Genomic DNA, 26,058 nt, shown 5'->3' on the forward strand with positions numbered 1-26,058 from the left:
GCGAGTTATGATGATCTGGAATGCACTGCCTGAAAGGGCGGTGGAAGCAGATTCAATAGTAACTTTCAAAAGGGAATTGGATAAATACTTGAATGGGAACATTTTATGGAGCTATGGGGAAAGAGCAGGTAGTGGGACTAATTGGATAGCTCTTCCAAAGAGCCGGCACAGGCACCGTGGACCGAAGGGCCTCCTTCTGTGCTTTATCATTCTATGCCTCTATGAATTCAGTTAACATTAATGTAATCAAAAAAGACAATACAGTTTTTCTTTCAAATTCTAATAATTGAGAATTAGATTTAATCAATGCTCTACGTTACTGCAGTAAAGAGGGAATGCAGTTTGTATAAAGGAAATAAAACTGGATGCATTTTGTAATTAATCAGTTATTATCTTTGTGTGTGGAGAAAGACTCAGGCCAGAATTTTCATTACCTGGGCGGGTGGTCGGCGTGGCGGATCGGAAGCGTGTTCTTATCAGCCTGCTCCTCAGAGCGACTTTCCGTTAACGGCGCCTATTAAGGCAGGTGTGTGTGTTACCCGGCCCTATTAAATGGTGCGGGTCTGATGATGTCATCGATGACTCATTTCCAGCGGGGTTATTTAAAGCAGCCTTGGCCACATCGCATTTAAAGGTTCATCTAGGTGTACAGGGAGGATATATCACCACCTGGTTATTGCTCAGCCCTGCGGAGATGGCTCCACAAAGACAGGGGACAGGCTTTCAGATGATTCCCTACACATTCTTGATCTCATTAGATCAGGAGAGGTGAGTGCAAAGCCACACTCAACTTTATCCTGCTGTGTTTCTCACCGCATCCCCATCACTCTGCCTTCCCAACCCTACTCGTGTACATCCTTACTCACACCAACATACCTTGCATGTCCACCCATCCCTCTCTCTCTATCTACATACTCACATCCCAATCTGACTAACCACCCCTCACACTCACCCTCATCCTAATGCAATCATACCAACTAACAACACACAAGGAGGTCATTTGGCAATGTCACCCCACTCCATCATAGTCACCCTCTAAAGATGTAACCCACACACTCCTTACACTCATGCTATCACTCTCACTCAAACTTCTCTTCTTTCCCTCCTTGCAGGAGAAGAGAGAGCGGGAGAGGGAGAGAACTGGAGGTGGTCCTCCATCCTTCAGCACTTTAACTCCAGCAGAGGAGGAGGCACTGGATGTCTTAAGAGTCGCAGAGCTGCTGGCGGTGGGAGACAGAGCGAGGGGGACCTCTCAGCAACCTGGTGACATAATTACATCTCATACAGCCACATGGCATACAGTAGTCACTCATATGAGGACTGATGTCAGCAGCCAGTGAATGTTCATCATGTGCATAATGGTATCGTTACCCATTCTTAATATAACATTTCTAAATCATCTCTTTACTCTCCACAGGTCCATCAAGTGCACTGCCCACCCCCCCCACCCCACTGTCCAGAAGGAAGAGGAAGACGACTCCTCAGAGGAGCCTCCAGCCTCTGAGGGCACACCGTCAGCAAACCCAAGCACACCCAGCACCAGCAGATACTCACACCTCGGTGCGTCCCATGCGAGATAGAGTAATGTTGTCACCTGGTGTCTCACAAGTCACAAGTGGGCAAGAGCAGATGGTGGAGACAGGGACAGTGGTGGAGACTCCTCGTCGGAAGGTGCAGGACACTCCCAGTTCTGCTCAGCTGCATGCAGACGCTGAGCCTCGGGGGCCATCCAGAAAGAGGGTGTTCCTGGAGGTGCAGCAAGAAGTGCAGGAGGCTTTGACAGCTTTTGCAGCTGCGATGCCTGAAAATGTGCAGAGAATGGAGGAGTCCGTCTCCAACATGAGCACCACAGTGTCGCAGGCGATGGCGACAATATGCTCTTCCATGGATAGGATGGCCACCTGCATGGAGCAGCAGATGCGCCACTCACATGAGCACATGGTCTCTATGGAGAATAGATCGCAGAGGCTCATAGACCTCCTCTCCAAGAGGGATGTAAACGTAGATGTGGGTCCTCATGGCCCCACTGCTGTGCAGTAAGGTGCTCTCCAGCTCCTTGCTAGCAGGGAAGTGCGGGTGGCCCATGAGAGGGATGATGGTGAGAGGGGACATGTAAGTAGGGGCTCTTCTCAAAGCACTTACACTTCTTCTGCATTGCCTCCCCCTCATTCAGAGCCCCAGATGCCTCCTGGGATCATGATGGCCGAGTCTGTCCCTGCAGTCGCAGGAGGAGCAGACTTTGGCCAGGCCATCAGAGGCTCCAAAACCCAGAGGACGTCTGCCAAAAGGGCCTACACAGTCGCAGCAGGAAAGTGAACAGCCGGCCTCTACCTCTGCTGAAGCCACAGGGGTTGCACCTTGTAGAAGCACACGGAAAAAGAAAAATGACATAGAAGTAGATGCACAAGGGTAAGCACCTGGCTGTTTAAAGAATTGTTTTTGTCAAGGTTCCGTTACTGTTATGTCACATATAAATGGCGTTTATTTTCACCACATTCCAGACATGCCCATTTTTCTATGCTACTTTGCAAGTGTTTAGTGAGTTGGAGTGAGTGAAACATAACGGCCCAGTAATTCCGGGCCCAACGCGTGAGTACGGATGGGGTACTCACGCGTGGGCCCAATGGAAGTGCCGGTTTTCAGCATGCACAGCGCATGCGCGGAAAACTAGCATTTCCTGTCCTCTGAACCAAGGGGTTCAGAGGGCGAACGCGTGCGCGCTGAAATTCCTTTTTTTTCCACAGGTTTGCGCGTGTGTAAGGGCCTCTCCTTTTTACAAATTCTTTAAGGTAAGTGGTCTATTACTTAAAATTATAACATTTTTTCCACAGCTTTATTGTTTTTAAGGACTTTACAGTAAGGTAAGTGTAGTTTTAGACCCGATTTTTAAAAAAATTATTTTTTTCAAAAATTTGATTGTTTAAAATTGTTTTTTTAAAGTTATTTATAGTTCATTTAATTAGTGGGATGTTTTTTAAATTTTATTTAAAGTTTAACTAGTGTTTTGGGCGCCCGTACTTTTCATGAGTTTGACAGTTCTTACTATCAAACTCATGAATGAAGTTTCCCCTCCCCTGATTGGCTGCACAGTGCTCACCTGATCCCAGCCGGCACATCGAACTAACTACGCCGCTGGATCAGGTAAGCACAGCGCGCCGACATCTGAACCGGGCCAGTGACAGGAATTCCAAGCAGGCCCAGGCTTCAGATGTCGGCACGCCGGGTGAGTGCACATCGGGGGCTTGCACGCGCGGCAAGCCCCCGAACCTAATTTCTGGGCCAACGTTATCTCCAGCAATGGGGGTCAGTGTGAAAGGAATGGCTTGTTCTTTGTAGGGATGCTTTATGGTGTTGTTGGAGGGAGGGACCTGGCACAGTATGTGGCTGGCATATGGGTGTAATGTAGGAAGTTAAGTAAATCTGGCCATTATGAGGCCATCCCTGGACTCCTAGGTAGCAATATGCTCCAGCGCTCCTGGCAGCTAGACCTCAGGTTCCTCCTGCTCCTCCTCTTCCTCCTCCTCTGAAGAGGCTGTGTGCGCAGAGCCTTGCTTCTCATACAGCGCTAATCATCACTGATGTGCTATGTTGTGCAGCGCGCAGTAAACAACGATGATTCTGGAGACCCTGGCTGGCGCGTACTGAAGGGCTCCTCCAGAGCTCTCAAGGCATCTGAAGCGCATAGAACATAGAAAAATAGGAGCAGAGTAGGCCATTCGGCCCTTTGAGCCTACTCCACCATTCAATATGATCATGGCTGATCCTCTATCTCAATACCATATTCCCGCTCTCTCCCCATACCCCTTGATGCCTTTTGTGTCTAGAAATCTATCTATCTCCTTCTTAAATATATTCAGTGACTTGGCCTCCACAGCCTTCTGTGGTAGAGAATTCCACAGGTTCACCACGCTCTGAGTGAAGAAATTTCTCCTCATCTCAGTCCTAAATGTCCTACCCCGTATCCTGAGACTGTGATCCCTTGTTCTAGACCCCCCAGCAAGGGGAAACATCCTCCCTGCATCCAGTCTGTCTAGCCCTGTCAGAACTTTATACATTTCAATGAGATCCCCTCTCATTCTTCTAAACTCGTGTGAATACAGGCCTAGTCGACCCAATCTCTCCTCATACGACAGTCCTGCCATCCCAGGAATCAGTCTGGTGAACCTTCGCTGCACTCCCTCTATGGCAAGTATATCCTTTCTTAGGTAAGGAGACCAAAACTGCACACAGTACTCCAGGTGTGGTCCCACCAAGGCCCTGTACAACTGTAGTAAGACATCCTTGCTCCTGTACTCAAATCCTCTTGCAATGAAGGCCAACATACCATTTGCCTTCCTAACTGCTTGCTGCACCTGCATGCTTGCTTTCAGTGACTGGTGTACAAGGACACCCAGGTCCCTTTGTACATCAGCATTTCCCAATCTATCACCATTTAAATAATACCCTGCCTTTCTGTTTTTCCTACCGAAGTGGATAACTTCACAGTTATCCACGTTATACTGCATCTGCCACGTATTTGCCCACTCACTCTACTTGTCTAAATCGCCTTGAAGCCTCTTTGCGTCCTCCTCACAACTCACAACCCCACCTAGTTTCATGTCGCCAGTAAACTTGGAAATATTACATTTGGTTCCCTCATCCAAATAATTGATATATATTATGAATAGCTGGGGCCCAAGCACTGATCCCTGTGGTACCCCACTAGTCACCACCTGCCACCCCAAAAAAGACCCATTTATTCTTACTCTCTGTTTCCTGTCTGTTAACCAATTTTCAATCCATGCCAGTATATTACCCCCAATCCCATGCGCTTTAATTTTGCACACTTATGTGGGACTTTATCAAAGGCCTTCTGAAAATCCAAATACACCACATCCATTGGTTCTCCCTTATCTATTCTACCAGTTACATCCTCAAAATAGGCATTTTCAGCATGCCTATTATTTGCTCTATGACATATCTGGTGGACATGTGGCTTTCATTCTATCTCTCCTCGGCCTCAGTACTTGGCCTCCTCAAGGGCCACGTCTTCAGTGGATAGCCCTTGTCTCCAAGCAGCCAGCTAGTAAGTATGTTTGGCTGTGCGAAGAGCTGAGGGAGGGTGGACTGGCGCAGGAGAAAGAGTCATGGCAGCTGCCAGGGAATTTAGTGCAAATTAGGGATGGGCAATAAATGCTGGCCTTGCCAGTGATGCCCACATCCCATAAACGAATAAAAAGTAAACATGAATGATGATCTTCCTATGGTTGCAGACCAGCTGCATGTTGAAGGAGTACAAGCCCTTGCGGTTGACAAAGACTCCTGGGTTATGATGGGGTGCCCTGATGGCCACATATGTGCAGTCGATGATGTCCTGCACCCGTGGGAAGCCAGCCAGTGTGGCAAAGCCCAGCGCATGCTCACTAACACTGGCTTCATCAGTGGCAAAGTTGAAATAATTGGCGGACTTGTTAAAGAGGGTATCGGTGACCTGTGTGATGCATCTGTGGACGGCCGTCTGCGAGATGCCGCAAATGTCTGCTGCAGATCCCTGGAAGGAACCTGAGACAACCACTGGTAAGGCGTGTCCACCCGTTCCTCTGGGCTGCAGCTCCTGCTCCAGCAATGTGCAAATGTCTGCGACGACCTGACGTGAGTCTCCCAGGTGTCGGGTCTGTCTGCGCAGAACTGACCTGACACCAAACGGCAGGGGAGACAATTTAGATCATTAAATGGCTCATTAACAGCCAATTTAATGCTATTTTGAGCCTATCTTGTAATTTCATGTGCTCCCCCTCGGGTTACCCGCTGCTCGGGGAACACGCCAGCTCACCCTGGCGTGAGGTGAGTCTGCTTTGATTTATCTGATAACCTGACAGCTGCAGAAGTGCTATAAAGGATGCCATGTTGCAGCTGTTCAGTTTCAGAGCTCAGAAACTATTTGTTAACTACATTTGTAAGATGTATAGAGCTTTCTGTAGCTTGCAAGTGTTTAGACCAACTGTATGTCCAGTGGCACCTCATTGGAACAACCTCTCTCAGCATTGACAGATCGCTTCTGTCATCTCAACTGCAGCTGCCATCTATTCCAGCAACATCGGTGCCCTAGAAACTATCTCACCTTGCTCCTCTGAATCCTTCCACGATCAGCCCCAACACCAACATTACCAGGCACACCGACATCACCAACAACAACACCAACCTTCTCCACCATCACCTGATGCCGCACAGGACACAGGGCATCAACCCCTGACAACACTGCTACCCGGTAGGCCAGCGATGGCCTCACCATGGCCAGATTTACTTCACTTGACACTGTAAACCCTGGCTGCCACATGATGCACCAGGTTGACACCATCCCACACCAGCACCATAAAGCATCCCTATAATGTCCCAGTCATTCCTTTCACACTCATCACAATAGTGGGGGGAGGGGGCGGGATTAATGTCTCAACATTCACTAGAACTCACTAAGATACTTCTCAAGGTGTGCACAGATCTGTCCAATAAGGGGCAGTGTTGAAAATATAGATTTCACTGTATGACAACACATTAACAGAAACTTCACATGGACATTGGCTAAACCTCTCAAGTGCCTACCTTTGTGTGTTGTTAGTTGGTATGATTGCACTAGGATGAGGGTGAGTGTGAGGGGTGGCTAGTGAGATGGGGAAGTGATAATGTAGATAGAGAGGGATGGGTGGACGTGCAATGTATGTTGGTGTGAGTAAGGATGTGCAGGAGTAGGGTAGGGAAGGCAGAGTGATGGGGATGTGATGAGTGGCACAGCAGGATGAGTTTGAGTGTGGCTTTGCAGTAACATTTCGTGATCTACTGGGATCATTGAAAGGTTTGCGCCACTGCAGCCAGGGACCCCTGACGACATCCCTGCTTGTGCCCTCCTGTGCAATGTGCAACCAGGCTGTGTTGAACTCCTGGGGTGGCCTCTTCCGCCCATTGGAAGAGAACCTCCCTGTATGCTGTGACTTCTTCTATAAGCACATGGAGGGAGCCATGGGAGAGTCTGGGTGCAACTGTCCACCTCTGTGCAGTGCTCGTCAGTGTTTGCAGCACCTCAATGCTGTGGAACACTGACAGCATAACTGTTGAAATCAATGTGGCCGTGGTCCCTTTAAGGAAACTAGCAGATGACACGTCATCAAATGACGTCATCAAACCTGCTTCCTGTTAATTGGCCAGGAGCCCCGCAGGGCAGGCTTAACAAGACCAATCTACGGAAAATTATTTTCACAGAGCAGCTACAAACGGAAGCGGGACCGGAACCCGCCAACCAGCTCTCCCGCCGCCATCCCACCTCCGCAGGGAAAATCCTACCCAACATGTCAGAACATATATGTGTTCAGTTCTGGGCACCACACCGTAGGAAGAAATATTGGCCTCGGAGGGAGTGCAGCGTAGGTTTACCAGAATGATACCTGGACTCCAAGGGTTAAATTACGAGGCGAGATTACACAAACTAGGATTGTATTCCCTGGAATTTAGAAGGTTAAGGGGTGATTTGATTGAAGTGTTCAAGATATTAAGGGGAACTCCTAGGGTAGATAGAGAGAAACTATTTCCGCTGGTTGGGGTTTCTAGGACTAGGAGGCAGAGTCTAAAAATTAGAGCCAGGTCTTTCAGGAGTGAAGTTAGGAAACGCTTCTACACACAAAGGGTGGTAGAAGTTTGGAACTCTCTTCCGCAAATGGCAATTGATGCTAGATCAATTGTTAATTTTAACTCTGAGATTGATAGATTTTTGTTAACCAAAGGTATTAAGGGATATGGGCCAAAGGCGGGTATATGGAGTTAAGTCGCAGATCAGCCATGATCTCACTGAATGGCAGAACAGGCTCGAGGGGCTAAATGGCCTCCTCCTGTGGCTATGACTAAATGAGGGGAAAATTCAGTATTGCCCTGCTTGGGGCACCATTATCGGCCGTGCGCAAAATTTAGCGCCTGGCACTAATTATCGCCTCTGACGGCAAACTTGGCTTTTATCGCCCCTGGAGGTGATTGGAGCGCTAAATCAGGCACCTCACACCTGTCTTAAGGTGCAAAGGCCGAGGAGTGAGGCGCTACCTCAGAGCGCTGGCGAAGCAAAGAAGGGCAAATAAAAATGAACCTGCAAAGTGCTGCTCAATACCCAAAACTCCTTCACACAGCGTTGAATCTCTCCAGAAGTTTCTCTCTCAGAATGCGTGGTGCAAAAATGTCACCAACAAAAAAAGGCAGGAAGCGGTTGCCTTTAAATAGCGCTCCCCCAGTCCCTTTCTGACTGCAAAATGCTCTCCTCAACCTGGCGTTGCTAGTGGCAGGCGGTAAGGCAGGGGGCGCCACTCAATATCCGGTCCGGGGCGCTACCGGGGCATTGCACACTCGACTGACGTCACGATCTGCCGGCGCAGGAGTTTGTGGTGGTAGTGTTTAGTGCCGCCACAAAATGTCTAGTTAATTTCGCGAGCGGCACAAACATCACCGCGCCCAGGCGCTAGTTGCTTTGCACCCCATTAGCGCCCTCTTAAGGCACTAACGGGAGGCACAAACAACTGAATTTTTCCCCCAATATATCTTCAAATGCAATTACCGAGTCGTAATTTTAAGAAATAACAAGTGAGCTGATTTCAAGTAGATAAAAAATAATGTAACTGAGAGGAACTATATAACCTGATGTTTGCATCACAATCCTCTCCTTTGCAAATGTCACAATGTTGATACTTTGTTATATATATGAGATGGGAACGCTGCATCTGGTGTTGATTGATAAGAGTTGCCTTAATGGTTACAACACTGCAGGATGCTAATGGATGCCTTTGCTGAATTCCAAATTACGTCAAGAAATACATAACGACATTTACAAATTACGTTAGTTAGAAGTGGAAACATTTTCAAGTGTCCTTGAAGCTCTTTCAATTCTTGGCAACCCACAAGCAGCTTGCTTATACAACAGGTGTTTAGCAGGTGTCTGCAAGCATTCAGAACCTAATGCAACAGGACAACTACTACATTTAACTTCAATCTTGGAGTTTAGAAAAGTTGATTTTAGCAAGATCATAAACAATATTACCATACTTAGCATCAGTCTAATAAATATTAATATTTAATACAGAAGTTGTGCTCTGAATCAATCAAAAGACTTACCTGCAGTTTTATCAACATAAAGATACTAAGCATGTTCTATCACTTAGCTTCAAGATGAATAAACTTACAGAAGTTGACAAGGAGGAATTTGCTTTTTTTCAGTGCTCTGTCAAAATTGCCTTTGTTTAGCACAAGGATGCTGTGATCTTCTTTGATCTTGGGCTGTCTGACTTTCTGCGCTTTGGTGTCATTTCTTTCCCTTTTGTTCTTGGCGCTGTGCTCAGCCCAGACTGCAGACAATGAGGCTGGTAATAAAAGCACAAAAACTGAGATTCTCATTGTGGCTGTGAGCAAGTCAGAGCTGAAAATTCAGTCACTTTTCATTTTCCACTGGCACAGAAATCTTTTTTTTAAATCTCAAGATAGCCAGAGCAAACAACTCATGGGCTTGTGCGGCTAAATTTGATAAATGGTTAAATAAGCATCTGCAATCAATCTATTTAAAATATGATGAAACAATATTCTTTGACCTTGCCACAGATACAAGGTTACCTCTGCTGGTAAAATGAATCCTGATGTGTTCACTGCTCATGACACTTACTGTATTTGCACCAAAGCCAAGGTTTTATTGGAAATGCATTTCTTACACTATGCTCTATTGACAGTTTGGCACAAATATTGTATACCTCAAGAATCTTTTTTCTGTTGAGCAAACTTGTCGAACTTCAAGTATTTGTTTTCTGCCGCATTACCTGTGAACATATCAAATGTGAGAATTTTACACTGCTCTAGTGAACTATTGAAGTTTTCATCCACGATTGAGACAGGAAAAGTTTATCAGAAATAGCAAAAGTAAACAAGGTGTGAGAGCTAACGGGAACGTGTCAGTTAAAAAGGGTGACTGCTGGTGACATTGAAAGTACTTGCAGCACAGCCCACTTACATCAAGCCTGATAAAGTCAAATCACATACGGTAAATTATTTCAACCAGTTTTATCCGGTCATTTAATATCAAATTCAGTGCCTGATTCTGAAGCAACACTGACTTTTATAATGGTCTCTGTGCAAATAGGGACAGTCAGAAATTGACCATTACTGAAGAGTAAGTCTAGATTGCTTCTAGTTAACAAGAATATAACAATTAAGCATATAAATATGATGTGTAATCTGGGCTTCGTGGCCTAGAAATTCAACAGCGTTGCGCCTGTTTTACAAGCGTCCAATATGGCAGGCAGCATGCTTGTGCACATTCTGAGCTGTTTGATGCACCCTTTATTGAATTGGCTTGCCCTGAAAGCAGCCAGCACTGAACAGGCTGTGTTCAGGATCACCAGGTCTACATGCGGCCTAACCAGCAGTCCTTAAAGGACTGCTGCAGGCCACCACCAAAAAGGTAAGTTTGCATCCAAATGTCCATGAGATACATTTGTCAGGTTGGAGAATAAAGATTTATAACATTTATTTATAATGTAAGAAATGTTCATTCTTATATCCTGAATCTGTTTTTTATATGAATACATAGGAAATAATTAATAGCTTTAATATCCATAATTATCTAGAAATTGGTTACTTTGAAAAATTCAGTCCTCTCTTTCTCACAAAGTACATTTATTTCATGCCTGAATAACAATGGCATTTTAATGCAATGCATTTCAATTTTCACATCTTGATTTTCCTAACAAATGTTCATAAGTGTAGACATTACTCTTACACTTCCCAATGGTCCTCTCCTGCAGCATAAGGCTGGAGGAGATTGGACAAGTAGGCCTTAAGCTGTTCACACCTGGTTCCTTGTGCCCAACATTTTACCACTTTGTACTGTAGCCTGCTCTCACACAAAGGTGGTAATTTAAATTTTTATCACCAGGCAGGGTGTAAGATGGATGGCCGATTCACCATCGCCCGTTTCTTGCCCAGTGATGAACGTTAAAATTACCCCAAAATGTGCGACAGCTTCATCGAGAGGACTAAAGTTACTCTAAAATATTTAAATTGGTAGAAGGTAATTGTGCTGTTTGTTATCCATCCAATTTTGTCTGAGCTTGAGGGAAGCTCCATGTTCAATGGAACAGAGGCTTCTTATGGAATTGTTTTCCAGTACACTTTTGATACTGTGCTGTTTTTATCATTTTTATTGAGTTCAATTAAAAATTTATTTTTGAACATTTTTCTGGGACAATTAGTCATAACTTTAGGTATTGTTTTTAAATGTACCAAAATAACAGCCTATTATCCCATCACTGGAAAACAAGCATTATGTGAAGCATTTACAAAGCTTTAGCAGAGCAAGAACAGATTTTTTAAAAAGGGCAAGTGACCAAATATCTCATCAAAGACCAACTTTCCCAAGAACTCAGGAAGACACAAGACATCTAATTGTAAGCTACAGAGCAGTCATCAAGTTCAAATAAATCACGGAAGTTGCATTTGATGAACCCCAAATACAATTGTATGGTTGAAGTGGTACAAGTTGAAAAAAAGACATGCCAGGGAAATCAGGAGGCATCAGAGAGATTCTACCCATTTTTGCCATCATGACAGCAACCATTCTTACAGACCCTGGCACACACCCTGGCAAACCTAGGTTCATACAACACAGAAAGAGGTGATCGTGCCTGTGCCGGCTCTTTGAAAGAGCTATCCGATTAGTCCCACCGCCCCCCCCTCAACTCTTTCCCCATAGCCCTGCAAATTCTTCCTTTTCAAATATATATCCATTTCTATTTTTGAAAGTTGCTATTGAATCTCCTTCCACCACCCGTTCAGGCAATGCATTTCAGATCATAACAAAAAAATTCCTCATCTCTCCCCTGATTCTTTTGCCAATTATCTTAAATCTGCGTCCTTTGGTTATCGACCCTGCTACCAGTGGAAACAGTTTCTCCTTATTTATTCTATCAAAACCCCTCATAATTTTGAACACTTCTATTAAATCTCCCCTTAACCTACGCTGCTCTAAGGAGAACAATCCCAGTGTCTCTCATCTCTGCACAGAACTGAAGTCCCTCATCAATCGGACTATTCTAGTAAATCTCCTCCGCACCTTCTCCAAGGCCTTGACATCCTCCCTAAAATGTGGTGTCCAGCTGAGGTCTAAACAGTGATTTAAAGAGGTTTAGCATAACTTCCTTGCTTTTGTAGTCTATGCCTCTATTTATAAAGCCAAGAATCCCCTATGGTTATTGAGCAACCATATCAACTTGTCCTGCCACCTTCAAAGATTTATCTATGTGAACCCCTAGGACTCCCTGTTCCTGCACTCCCTTTAGAATTGTAACATTTAGTTTATATTGCCTTTCTTCATTCTTCCTAATACAGCACTTCACATTACTCTGCATTAAATTTCATCTGCCATTTGTCTGCCCATTTCACCAGTCTATGCCTTCCTCACTGTTGACGACATTTCCAAGTTTTGTGTCATCGGCAAACTTTGAAATAATGCCTCCTTTACCCAAATCATCATTAATATATATTGGCCCAGAAATTCGGGTCGGGTGCAAGCCCCCAATCTGCACTTACCTTGCGCGCCGGCACGCAGTGCTTGCGTATCCCAGGGGCGCAGTTAGTTCGATGCATCCCCTGGGATCACATGGGCCATGGGCAGCCAATCGGAGCAGGGAATGCTCCATTCATAAGTCTGACAGGAAGTGCTGTCAAGACTTATAAATACTACGGCCCCAAAATAGCACTAAATCTTCAAATACATTTTTAAAAAACGTCATATTTTTTAAATAAACTATAAATTACATGAAATAACTATTTTAAACAATAATTTAAATTTTGGAAAAAATAATTTTATATTCTAACAGGGCTAAAAATAAACTTACCTTGCTTTAAAGTATTTAAAAATAATAAACCTGTTGTGTATGTACCTTTAAGAGAGAACTGCTTTTATGCTGTAGTACCGGCAGTGACCACCCCTGTATATAAAGCAGTAGCAGGCTTCTGTACTTTCAGTTCCAGCATACTCTCTGTTCAGTAAACACCTCTTATTACCATTCTCCTGCAGTCCGTGTGTTATTGATGCGCGGACACTACAGTGGCGACGAGCAGGTTCGAACTCACCTGCAGTACTGCATCACCTCACGGGGATCCATCCCTGGGAAGAAGCTTCTTCGAGGTCGAAGCCAGAGCAACGGGCGTCGACCGGGGGCAACCGCCCAGTGATCCATCGGAGTCCAGAGAATTGCAGGGGAAGCTGTGGAGAGCTGGGCCTGGTTCTTCAATCAAGGTGTCCCAGCAAATCGGGCTGGTAGCACGCAGTGCGCTGACCCTCCCCGGACTGCGGCGGGCTAGAGCTCGGGCGAACGGCTCTGTAAGGGGGCCGAGCAGCGTCGTCGGGAAGACAAAGAGAGAGAGAGGGTGGAGCGCACAGGACGTGGCCGGTGCTCAAGAGTCGGGCAGCGTTGAAAAAGAGACGCGCAGAAAGCCGTGGGGCACCGCCATTACCTGTTAGAACGCGAGGAGCAGCATTGGCAGCAAGGGGAAGAAGGAAAAGCACGGGAGGCACCATTTTAATCCTTTGGGGAAGAAGGAAAAGCGTGGGAGGTGCCATTTTAATCCATTGGGGAAGAAGGAAAAGCGCGGGAGGCACCATTTTAAACCACCCAAGATGCCGAAGAGTGGCAGCATCACTGTTTTCAATAACGAAATAGAAGACTGGACCACGTATGTGGAAAGAGTTGAAGTGTACTGCAGGGGAAATGAGGTGGCCGCTGAAAAGAAGGCGTCGATATTATTAAATTTGATGGGCGCGAGAACGTACGGCCTATTGCGAAATTTAATTACCCCAGCTAAACCAATGGAGAAAAATTTTGAAGAGATTGTCAATATCTTACAGGAACATCTAAACCCTACACCACTGCTGATAGCTGAAAGATTCAAGTTCCATAAACGAAACCAGCACAAAGACGAGAGTAATGCTGACTATCTTACGGAACTACGCAAGTTATTGAAGCACTGCCAGTTCGGAGCAGGACTGGCAGATACCTTAAGGGATAAGTTTGTCTGTGGGCTCCAGAGTGAAGGAACCCAGAAACGACTACTTTCGGAAAAGGACCTACGCTAGAAAAGGCTTTCAGCGTGGCAGTATCCTACGAAGCAGCAGCACGGGGAGCTGCGGAAATACAACAGAAACCGCAAGAATATAGCACCAACGAAATGGCATATGGAGCAGAAAAGTGCTATCACTGCGGCAGAACAACCCATGACCAGAAGGATTGCTGGTTTAAGGACAAACTATGCAGGCAATGTGGAAAAATGGGACATATAGCACGAGTCTGCAGGTCGGGAAAGAAAACCAACACTAAAAGAACTACTAAGGAAAAGTACAAGAAAGTAAAAAAGATGACGGACAGTAGTTCAGAAGACCAGAGTAGTGACAATGACTCCGGGAGCAGGGGACTAAGTTGTCTAAAGCTACACAACGTGATCGCAAAGGAGGATCACCGAACCATTTGGGTCACCCTCGTGATAGCAGGGTCCCAAGTAAAGATGGAATTGGACACAGGATCAGCCCTAACAGTCATGAATTAACGAGACTACGAGCGGCTATTCTCACACATTCCTTTGAAGGATACGTCCATTGTCTTGAAGACATATACGGGGCAAAAAGTCTACCCCAGAGGAAAAATAAGGGTGCCCGTTAAATACAACGGCAAGGAAACACAGGAACTGTATCTATATATACTGCAAGATGGAGGATCACCATTATTGGGACGTGAATGGATCTGAAAAATACAATTGGATTGGCATTCCAGTCAGGCACTAACTGTGGCTGACAAAAAAGACGACGACGCCACACCTGGACGACTGTCAAAAATTCTAACTGACGCGAAAGAGGTGTTCCAGCAAGGACTTGGGACTCTAAAAGGCGTAACGGCAATGATAAAAATTGAAGATAACGCAAACCCAAAATTTTTTAAGGCCAGACCGGTACCGTATGCGATCCGCCCAGCCGTTGAAGCAGAGCTGGAGAGTCTGGAGCGTTCGGGTGTGCTGTCCAAGGTGAACTGGAGCGAGTGGGCCACACCCATCATCCCTGTAATGAAGAAATCATTGAGCAGCACACCTGGGGAACCAAAGAAGGTTCGCATCTGTGGGGACTTTAAGGTTACTGTGAACCCAGTCCTTCACACGGTACAATATCCACTTCCACGGATAGAAGATATTTTCGCCTCACTATCTGGGGGGAAATGCTTTACGAAGATTGATCTGGCCCAAGCGTATCTACAAATGGAGGTAGATGAATCATCTAGAAAATACCTCACGATAAATACTCACAAAGGTCTTTATCAGTACAATCGACTGGTATTCGGGGTAGCATCAGCTCCAGCTATTTGGCAGAGGGCGATGGAATGAGTCCTGCAAGGGATCTCGGGGACCCAGTGTTATTTGGACGACATCCTGGTTACAGGCGGAAATGACAGTGAACACCTTGCCAACCTGGAGCAGGTGCTCACTAGACTACAAGAATATGGACTACGAGCCAACCGCCCCAAATGCGAGATTTTCAGGAAACAAATCTCATATTGTGGCCACGTGATTGATGAAGGGGGTTTGCATAAGTCCCCAGACAAGATTGAGGCAGTAGTCAAGGCTCCAGCGCCGGAAAATGTGTCACAACTGAGGTCGTTCCTCGGGTTGGTGAACTACTACCATAAGTTCTTGCCAAATTTGTCTACTATTCTGCACCCGCTGAATGCCCTGCTGCAAACTGGAGTAGCATGGAAGTGGAGTGATGTGTGTAAGCATGCCTTTCAGAAATGTAAATGCCTAATTACTTCAAAAGAAGTATTGGCTCACTACAATCCATCACTACCGATTCGGTTGGCATGTGATGCGTCTCCCTACAGCATTGGAGCGGTGCTGTCGCACAAATTCCTTGACGGTTCAGAGAGGCCAATAGCCTTTGCATCACGCTCGTTAACATCAGCCGAGCGTAACTATGCCCAGATTGACAGGGAGGCCCTCAGCCTGGTGTGGGGGGTGAAGAAGTTCAATCACTACCTGCACGGGCAGAAATTCACCTTACTGACTGATCACCAGCCTCTTGTCTCCATTTTTAACCCAAAGAAGGGCGTTCCGGTGATGACGGCGCAACGGCTGCAAAGATGGTCCCTTTTTCCAGGAGCACATCAATACGACATAGAGTATAAGGGCACGAAACAGCATGGAAACGCTGATGGGCTGTCGCGCCTGCCGCTGCCTATGGTGGAGGAAGCACCTGCAGTGGACCCTGTTGAGATATTCCATTCGACCATAGTCGAATGTCTATTTGTTACTAACTCAACTATAGAGAAGAAATCCGAAATGACCCGACACTCTCTCGGGCCTATGATTTGACGGTGAAGGGATGGCCAGCACATGGCGAGTCACTGTTGCCAGCATTCTCGCCAAGGAGAGAACAGCTGTCAGTGTGCCGGGGGACCTTGATGTGTGGATCCTGAGTGGTAATTCCAACTAAGTTGAGAGATAGAGTGCTCAATGAGCTTCATGAGGGTCATCTGGGAGGGGTAAAAATGAAGAGCCTAGCCAGGGCGTTTGTGTGGTGGCTGGGAATCGATAAAGAAATGGAGGATATGACCAAGAGATGCACAGGATGCCAGAAAGTCCAAAACGCTCCACCACAGGCCCCACTACACCCATGGGAGTGGCCCTCATCTCCATGGCAACGGGTACACATTGATTTTGCTGGTCCATTTATGGGCTCAATGTTTTTAATCGCCGTGGATGCACATTCGAAATGGCCAGAGGTCATCAAAATGTCCTCCACCAACACGGAGAAAACTATTGCAGTCCTACGGACCATCTTCACCAGGAATGGCTTGCCAGAACAGATTTGCTCCGACAATGGACCACAGTTTGTGTCCGAGGATTTCCGGAGGTTTTTGAGGAATAATGGGGTAAAGCATTACACATCCGCCCCATATCATCCAGCCACAAATGGATTGGCCGAGAGGTTTGTTCAAACCTTTAAAAAAGCAATAAAGGCGATGTATAACGACAACATACCACTGCAACACAAGGTGGATAATTTCTTGTTCACTTACCGAAATGCGACACATGCAGTCACCAACCAATCTCCAGCCATGATGTTCTTTAACCGTGGTTTACGATGTCGCCTGGACTTGCTCAAACCAAACATAAGATGAGATGTTGAGAATAAGCAATTCCAGCACATCAATGAAAGGCCAACCAGGAGCTTCAAGATAGGGCAACCAGTCTTGGCCCGTGACTACCGAACAGAAAAATGGCAGCCAGGAACGATATGCACACGGCAGGGACCACTAATGTACACAGTGGACGTTGGAGAGAGCATCGTGAGATGCCATGCTGACCAGATTCTAGAGTCACAGGAACAAGTCAAACCCATACCACGAGCATGCACACCTGGTGATGAACCCGAAGCACAGCTTGCGTCTACCTCAGAATCAGTGGTATTGGAAGCTGACGAACCAACCAATGACAATGAGCCAGAATCGACTCCGCCGCAAGAACAGGATACTCGAGAAAGGCGATATCCAGACAGGGTCAGGAAGCCTCCTCAAAGACTGAATTTATAAATGTTTACTTTCAGCTGATGTATATAGTACAAAGAAAATTGTAATTGTAATTAGTTATTATTCAATTGTTAAATGAATGTTATGTACTGGTTATCTAAAAGGGGAGGAATTGTTGTGTATGTACCTTTAAGAGAGAACTGCTTTTATGCTGTAGTACCGGCAGTGACCACCCCTGTATATAAAGCAGTAGCAGGTTTCTGTACTTTCAGTTCCAGCATACTCTCTGTTCAGTAAACACCTCTTATTATCATTCTCCTGCAGTCCATGTGTTATTGATGCGCGGACACTACAAAACCTGTGGAATTTTTTTTTAATTTAATTAATTCACCACTTACCTTGTAAAAAGCAAGCCTTATGCCTGCTTTTTATATTTCTAAATTCTGCAGGCTTACCCTCCCGGAGAAGCCTGTAAAAAGAAACTAAGTTTGATGCGCACACGCAGCCTTCCCCGCGCACGCGTTCGACCTCTGAACCTCTTCGTTCAGAGGAACAGAAGTGCGCTGGTTTCCCGCGCAGGCGCAGTGCATGCAGGAAACCGGCACTTCCATCGGGCCTACGGGTGAGTACCCCGTGCGTACTCTCCCGTGGCGACCCGAATTTCTGGGCCATTAAAAAAGAGCAGCACTCCCAAAACCGACCCCTGGGGGACACCACTGTATCATTCCATCCAGTCTGAAAAACAACCGTTCACCACTACTCTGCTTTCTGTCTCTTAGCCAATTTTGTATCCACACTGCCACTGTCCCTTTAATCCAATGGGCTTCAATTTTGTTAACAAGTTTATTATGTGGCAATTCACCTACCTGCCAATTTGCACCTAACTGTCAAGGACAACTACCTCATTGTTCTGGGTCAACAGGCAGCCAATTGCAAAGTCTCACCATCTGCTACAAGGGCATCTACATCCAGTCTGCAAAATGTGGATGGCAGTGCCCGTGGCCATCAAGTTCACCATTTTTTTATGCCTCCAGCTCATTCCAGGATAGCACTGCAGTATCAGCTAATATGCCACCCACACTTGTATCAGACTTAGAAATCTGCAACATCACATTGGGGGCGATTTTAACCCTATTCGCTCAGCAGAAACCTGGCGAATGGGCCGTTAAAGTTGCCCTGGCTCTTTCCTGATACCAGCCCACAAATGACCAGATATTTTGAAATTCAAACAGAAAATGCTGGAAATACTCAGCAGGTCAGGCAGCATCTGTAGAGAGGGAAACAGAGTTAACATTCCAGGTCAATGACCATTCATCAGAATTGGAAAAAGTTAGAGATGCAACAGGTTTTAAGCACATACAGAGGCATGGAAAGGGGGACGTAGTTATCCTTGATCATTGCCAAGCAGGTAAAGCGCCACACAATAGACTTGTCAGCAAAACTGAAACCCATTGGATTTCACCAATCTGTACTTGCTTAAAACCTGTTACATCTCCAACCCCACTTTCCCTGCCTCTGGCTGTTTATTTGCTGGGAGAGCATGTCAAAATAGTTACACGTTTGACAGTTTTGGATGATGTCATGAAATATGGCCTCGATTTTATAAGGGTGGATGGGTGGACGGTGAGAGGGGTATGGGCACTGAGGGGGCGGTGCACCCGGAGGTTCCGGGGACATGGGGATCTTAACGGCAGGGCCTCATTTAAATAAAGGTTCCCTGAGTCCCGCTCAAATTCTGTACCTGGCCTGTGGGTGGGAGCGGGAATTTTGCGACAGGAGGCCGCAGCCGGGGACCCCTCGGTACTATGCCCCGAGTCAGTGGAAGCAGTGACGAGAGGCAATCAGGGCAGGGGCGGGGGTCGGGAGGCCCAGGGACTCCCTGGGGGGAGACTTACCTTGGCCTCTTCTGGCCAGTCGGCATCTCCCATCGAGGCTGCTGCAAACGCTGCCGGCCTTCCCCAACTTGAAGTAATGATTACTTTGAAATATTAAGTCGGCCCCCGCCTTCCTTTAGCGGGAGCCTGGTCGGTGGCCTGGTTTACCGTCATTGGCTGGGAACGTGCCGGGCGCTACAATTTTCAAATTTTAACCCCTTCCACACATTCTCGCTGGGTAAGGGGGGTGTAAATCCCGGCCCATGACTGTGAAGGTGGATTAGCAACCATACCGGAACTCAGATGTCTAGCTGGCCGGAACCACACTCTTAAATGTATCATTATTTATTATTAGTATAAATAGGATAGATAGGTAACATTTAAGATAATAGAAAATAGTGGAATTAAACAGTAACATTGATGTGAAATGGATGGTGATACCCAATGAGCACTCTAGTTGTCCAGTAAGACACTATCACATGGTTGAAATTACAGAGATATTAACTTTTATTTGAATGAGACAAGGCAACAAAGTAGATTGTGCATGTATGCATGTTTTGCATTAATATTAACTCAATGATAAAGTCATTTCACTTAAAACAATGTAACAACTACAACTTTAATTTTCACAATATGGGCCAAACTATGCGGGGGACAGATTCTCCTGTTCCTATCCATGGTTACATTGGATGACCTGGACATAGAGAATAGACGAAAATCAGATGGGCTGGAAGTGCCCAAAAGGAGTCCACATGAAATCCCACCCATTAATCGAAATGGATGGAGAACTGGTCAGGTTTCCTTATGGGCATTCATTCCTCCCACCCAATTTTCCTCAATTCACCAAGCCCGGCAGGTCCAATATATTCAGGCACAGGAATGAGAAAAATTAACATTACGGTCTCAGAGAGGAAAATGTTTATTATTTGGAGTTTGTTTCCTGTTAATGTTAAAAAAAAACCTCATTTTTCCCAATACTTTCTTTGCGGTATTATGTACTACACAGTGAACATTTGATTTGTTAGAATAATAGAGTAGAACATGTTTCCTTCGCAGAAATGTCATTGTTTTTGATGGGAAATGATCAACCTTTGCGAAACCTTTTGTATTTCCTAAGCCACAATACTGGTTTTGCGCTTAGTTCTGCATTAAACTGTATAACTGAATCTTTAATGGTAGAAACTACAGTTCATCCTTTTTAGCTTCATTGGCAGTGTTCTCGTCTTTTGTATGCTGCTCTGTGGTTTTGTTGGTCTTTACATTAAGAATGTCATCAATATCCTGCAATATTTAGAAGAAAACATTAATCATTAGATCAGTGTTAATAGAGAATATTTGAGGGTAGAAAATGGGCCTCAAGAAAATCGCTGCAGATCACAGAATGCACTGACCAGTTCATCATCATCATCTTTCCCATCTTCCTGAGGTAATTCGCCACCATTGTCTAAAAATGTTGAAAATGTTTCCAGATCCCTTGCTCCATCATAGTCGATAATCTGTAAAATAAGCAACATGCAATTTTCTTACAAAAAGAAAATACTGCAGATGCTGGAAATCTGAAATAAAAACAGAAAATGCTGGAGAAACTCAGCAGGTCAGGCAGCATCTGTGAAGAGAGAAACAGAGTTAACGTTTCAGCTCGATGACCTTTCATCTGACGAAAGGTCATCGACCTGAAACGTTAACTCTGTTTCTCTCTTCACAGATGCTGCCTGACCTGCTGAGTTTCTCCAGCATTTTCTATATGCAATTTTCTTAACTAGTTAAAAAATACTGAAATATAAACTACGTGACTAAGTAGCATTTCGGGATTTGATGTGGCATCTTTTATGAAAATATGAAATCATCTTAGTTGAAAGATTGATTCGTTTGCAGTGAGGCTTGTAGGTTAAGAGCCCAATCCCGCGTCCACCTGGTGCACACACCCCATTGCCAGACCACACAGCTGATTGAGCCACTGGGGTAGATTTACCCATTTAAAACGGAGATGAGGAGGAATTTCTTCTCTCAGAGGATCGTGAATCTTTGGAATTCTCTACCCCAGCGAGCTGTAGAGGCTGAGTCATTGAATATATTCAAGGTGGCGATAGACAGATTTTTGAAAAATGGGGGAATCAAGGGTTATGGGGAGCGGGCAGGAAAGTGGAGTTGAGGCCAAGATCAGATCAGCCATGATCTTATTGAATGTCGGAGCAGGCTCGAGGGGCCGAGCCTTACTGCAAACTAATCAATCTTTCAGCTAAGATGATTTCATATTTTCATAAAGATGCCACATCAAATCCCAAAATGCCTACTCCTGCTCCTATTTCTTATGTTCTTATTACCCCAGAGCAGTGTCCACATTGCCAGACGGCAGAGATCCACCACTGCTCGCCCGATAATCCCGACGGGAGGCCCAATCCATTTTGAAGGCCTCATTAGCATGGGGCTGGCGGGCTCCAGGCAGAAAGGCAGAAAGCTAGTGACCTGGGGCAGCTCGCCCGCTCCAGACCACCGTAATATTGAGTGGACCAGGAAGCCCCCGGGTTGGAAGAAGGTAGAGTCCAGGGTGGGTGTAAGGGGGATCTATTCTCGGGAGTGGGAGGGACACGGTGAGGTAGCGACTCATGCAGGAGGAGTCCAGCTGCTCGTGGCCCCACAAAAATAAATTCAAACTTACCTGCTGGGCTCCTCGTCAGCCCAAATGCCAGCTGATGTTGGCCAGAGCATCCAGAGTGCATACTCCACCCAATACTGTCTGAAAATAGCAATCAGGGTCCTATCGACATCATAGGTCGCTGATTTGCATATTTAAAGGGCCTACCACCTGATTCAGACAAGCGCTTCGGCTGGCCAGCGATCAGGCCTAGGGAAGATAGGGACGACCCCGTCACCAGGTAAGTCATTCCTCACCATTTTTGGGGTGCAACTGTCCTGTTTCCACCCCCACTGAGTCATTGCAAGAAAAACTGTTTTTTGCTAACTTGGTCCAGCATCCCAGTAGATGGCTATTCTAATAATGATTGTGCCGACTGAACTCTAAAAAGAAAGGGGTGGAGTTTTCGCTAGCAGCATCAGCACAATCCGGGCAGAATTGGCCACACCAGTGTAAGCGATCGGAGAATTTTAAACCTAAGTGGAATACGCCCAAAACCACTTAAGTTCATGTTTTCCGTTGCTTCAATATTCAATTCACCCGAAGCAGGCTCTGCCCACAAAGCTGGCCACGGCCCCGCCCCCCCCCCCCCCCCGCTCTAAATTGCAAGATTTGGCCGATTGTGCTGGTTTGGGAAGGCTCTTCAAATTGCGTTCACTTTTTTAGGCTCTCAGGCACTAGTCGGCTTGTTTTAAACGTTTATTCACATCAAAAAATATTTAATTTACTTAGAAACTGACTAGTGTACACCGATGAAACTAGTAAATGGTTCAGTATGGTTTTTTTAAGTAATTTTCAGTGATTTTAAATCAGGTTACTCACAGGTGGAGGACTGGACACCCTTATTAAAAAATGCTTATTTTTGGTGATAAACTCATCTTCAGCTGTATTAATAAAACTGCACCAGGTTACTCCTCGTAAACACATTAAGGAATACTTTTTAATGGAAAGAAGAAAAAGAAACATTTCCGTTCTATTACACTACCATTGCGCTGGTTCATGGAAGATTTTACAATTCATGATTATGCAAATTAATTTTAGCAGAAACTTGAAGCCCAACCTAACCAGCGCAGTTTGGACGAAATGTCCTGATTGCGCCCAAAGCGGAAACTCTACCCCAGAGTTTTTATGATGGGCTGGATTTTCCGACCCCCACTGGTGCGTACGAGGTGTGTACACACTCGTAGGGGCCGCGCAAGTGCCTGTTTCAGGCATGCGAAGCTGAAAACCAGCACTGGCGATCTGTCAAGCTGTCTCTTGCCAGGTCATCCGCATGCCCAAGAAAAGTGCCTCTGCGGGTGGAGAGCTGTGCTATTGGCACAACTTCCGCCCGCTCAATGACTGTCAAATTCTTACTATTTAAATTATTTAATTAAGTGGCATTTTAATTAATTTTAGATATGTAATGGTTTTTCTTTATTTATTTCAGTGGTTTGGTGCATTTTTGCAGTCATCCCCATTCACACTTATGACAGTTCTGTGTGTATGGATCTGTCAAAAGTATGAAGGGGGATTCCCTTCTTCCATTGGTTGAGCTGGCCCACGTGATTCCAGGGGCGCTTACTTAGAAAAGTAATGAAACCTTGGCTTTCAGTACTTTAAGATGGCTTTAGTTTATTGTTTCAAAGAACGCAACTAAATTTTCTTTAACCATAGTAAATTTATTAAATAAATAACTGTAATAAAGACTGTATATATAATGGATAATCTTCCATCTTTTCTCAGCATTGGGCCTTGGAATATTGGAAATTAAGGCATCCACCGGGTAAGATTGTTCAACCATTCAAGTTAATGGTTGGAGAATCATGCACGTTGCCCAAGTTTCCAATATGTGCTGCTGATCGGCATGGATGCCACTGGGAGGCCAGTCAGAAAATGACCCGAATAGTACTTAGAATGGGAGCTCTAACGGACCTTTTTTCCTGAGCCAGCAGGGAAGTATTTGATAGTTGGAAAGCCTTGGATTGCAATGGATTCAACTTCATTAATTGTGCCATCCATTTTAGCAATTACAATATTTTCATGATCTTTGTACTTCTCGCCCAGTTGATCCCAGATAGGAGCCAATTCTTTACAATGACCACACCAGGGAGCATCTGTGAGACAAAATTAGAACATCAATTGCCAACAGCTTTGACACCTTCATTTTACTGTGCTGATCATGTTGATGATAATGAAGGAACTCGGCCTAACATGCAGGAATGGGATGTTTGTGACAGTGTGTGTTACTGAGTAATCATTCTTCAGTAACTATAGCTAAATACCCATTGGTAATCTTGTACTTTTCCCCATGATGAAGCCTATTGTAAATGTACTAATTCTTTTAATGGGGTTATTGCAAAACATTCTGAGGCTGTGCATCGCTAGTGGGGCATGACATGCAGCAGGCGACTTGCCAGAAAATCATAGTCCATTGCCAGCCATGACATTAACGTACAGGAAACCATGGCCAATAAGCCCGCTCTGTGTGAGTGGTGCCATCAGGGGCCCAGGGCCTCGAAAAGTTCCACCCATTGTCTCACGGAAAGGTGGAGAGATATTTTTTAACAATTTAGAACAGCCTGAACTGTTATCACAATAACTGTGTTTGCACTGGGTCATCCAGAGCACTAATGAATATAACATCTTGGGGCCAATTTTCATTCACTGGCATAAGCCAGTTCTAAATAGTTAAGTGCTACTGATCTCACCAAAATAATAATGCGCTAATAGCATTCAGTGTTCCAGGGTCAGCATATTTACACAGTTATTCATCATTCCAGGCCCCGATTTGGATGGAGGAAGGGAGCACAGCAGCGGTGGTAACAGAATTTTAAAAAGATATTCTTGGGATGTGGGCAACACTGGCAAGGAAGTATTATTGAGGTCATTAAGAGTCAACCACATAGTGTGGAAATTGTAATGTATATACCTTTAAGGGGGGAACTATCTTTTACAGCTCATGTATACTGCAGTGCCGGCAGTGACCACACCTGTATATAGCCCTGAGTAGTAATCTCTACAGATCAGTTCCAGTGTGAGCCACGTTGAGTAAACACCTGTTATACCGTTCTCCTGCAGTCTGTGTCTTATTATACACAGATACAACATTGGCGACAAGGCAAGTTCGAACCTACCTGCAACTCTGCATCACCTCCCGGGGATTCGTTCCTGGAGATCATTGGATTGGAGGTCAAGGCCAGAGACTCGGGCGTCGACCACGGGCAACCGCCAGTCATCCAGCAGAGGCTCAAGAATTGCGGGGGAGGCTGTCGAGAGCCAGGCTTGGCTTTCCAGTCGAGGTGGTCCAGCGAAACGGGCTGGCAACAGGTAGTGCGCAGACCCTTCCCGGACAGCGGTGGGCTAGAGCCTGACCGAGCGGCACAGCAAAGGGCCGAGCAGCGTCGATGGGGGAGAGAGAGAGAGGGCAGAGCGCACAGGGCGCAGCCGGTGTTCAGGGGCCGAGCAGCGTCGAAGAGAGGGAGAGAGAGACGCGCAGAAACCCGCGATGCGCCGCCATTGCCACGAGGACCGCCGAGAGCGATGTTGGCAGCAGCGCAGGAGAAGCGCGCGAAACCTACAGGGTGCCGCCATTGCCACGAGAACTGCCGGGAGCGGCGTTGGCAGCAGCGGGGGAGGAAGGAAAGCGCGGGAGACGCCATTTTAAGCCATTGGGAGACGCCATTTTAAACCACACCCAAAATGCCGAAGAGTGGCAGTATCACCGCATTTGACAATGAAGTCAAAGATTGGACTACATATGTCGAACGAATACATGTATACTGCAAGGCAAATGAGGTGTCAGATGACAAGAAAGCGTCGGTATTGTTAAATTTAATGGGTGCAAAGACGTATGGTTTATTACGAAATCAAGTAACCCCAAAGAAGCCAATGGAAAAGAGTTTTGAAGACATAGTAACGATACTACAGGAACATTTAAACCCTACACTGCTGCTGATAGCAGAAAGATTCAAGTTTCACAAACGGAACCAGCATAAGGATGAAAGCA

The 26,058-nt window shown here is 45.7% G+C and overlaps 1 protein-coding gene and 1 pseudogene across 1 annotated transcript in view; both read right to left on the reverse strand.

The window, feature by feature from the left end:
- The window catches only part of LOC147110658 (protein disulfide-isomerase-like), a 68,593-nt pseudogene extending 59,194 nt beyond the window's left edge, over positions 1–9,399 (reverse strand).
- Positions 9,400–19,930: 10,531 nt separating this feature from the next.
- Positions 19,931–26,058, reverse strand: part of pdia2 (protein disulfide isomerase family A, member 2) — a 41,416-nt gene continuing 35,288 nt past the window's right edge. The window contains exons 9-11 of the mRNA XM_086002266.1: positions 23,985–24,166; positions 20,827–20,931; positions 19,931–20,716 (exon numbers count right to left, since the gene is read on the reverse strand). Of these exons, the coding sequence (XP_085858392.1) occupies positions 20,618–20,716; positions 20,827–20,931; positions 23,985–24,166 (386 nt within the window). The 3' untranslated portion in view covers positions 19,931–20,617. The remainder of the gene's footprint in view (positions 20,717–20,826; positions 20,932–23,984; positions 24,167–26,058) is intronic.

This window comes from Somniosus microcephalus, chromosome 11 (assembly GCF_052327205.1).
Source record: "Somniosus microcephalus isolate GS21.2 chromosome 11, FLI_Smic_1.0, whole genome shotgun sequence".
Taxonomy (NCBI): domain Eukaryota; kingdom Metazoa; phylum Chordata; class Chondrichthyes; order Squaliformes; family Somniosidae; genus Somniosus; species Somniosus microcephalus.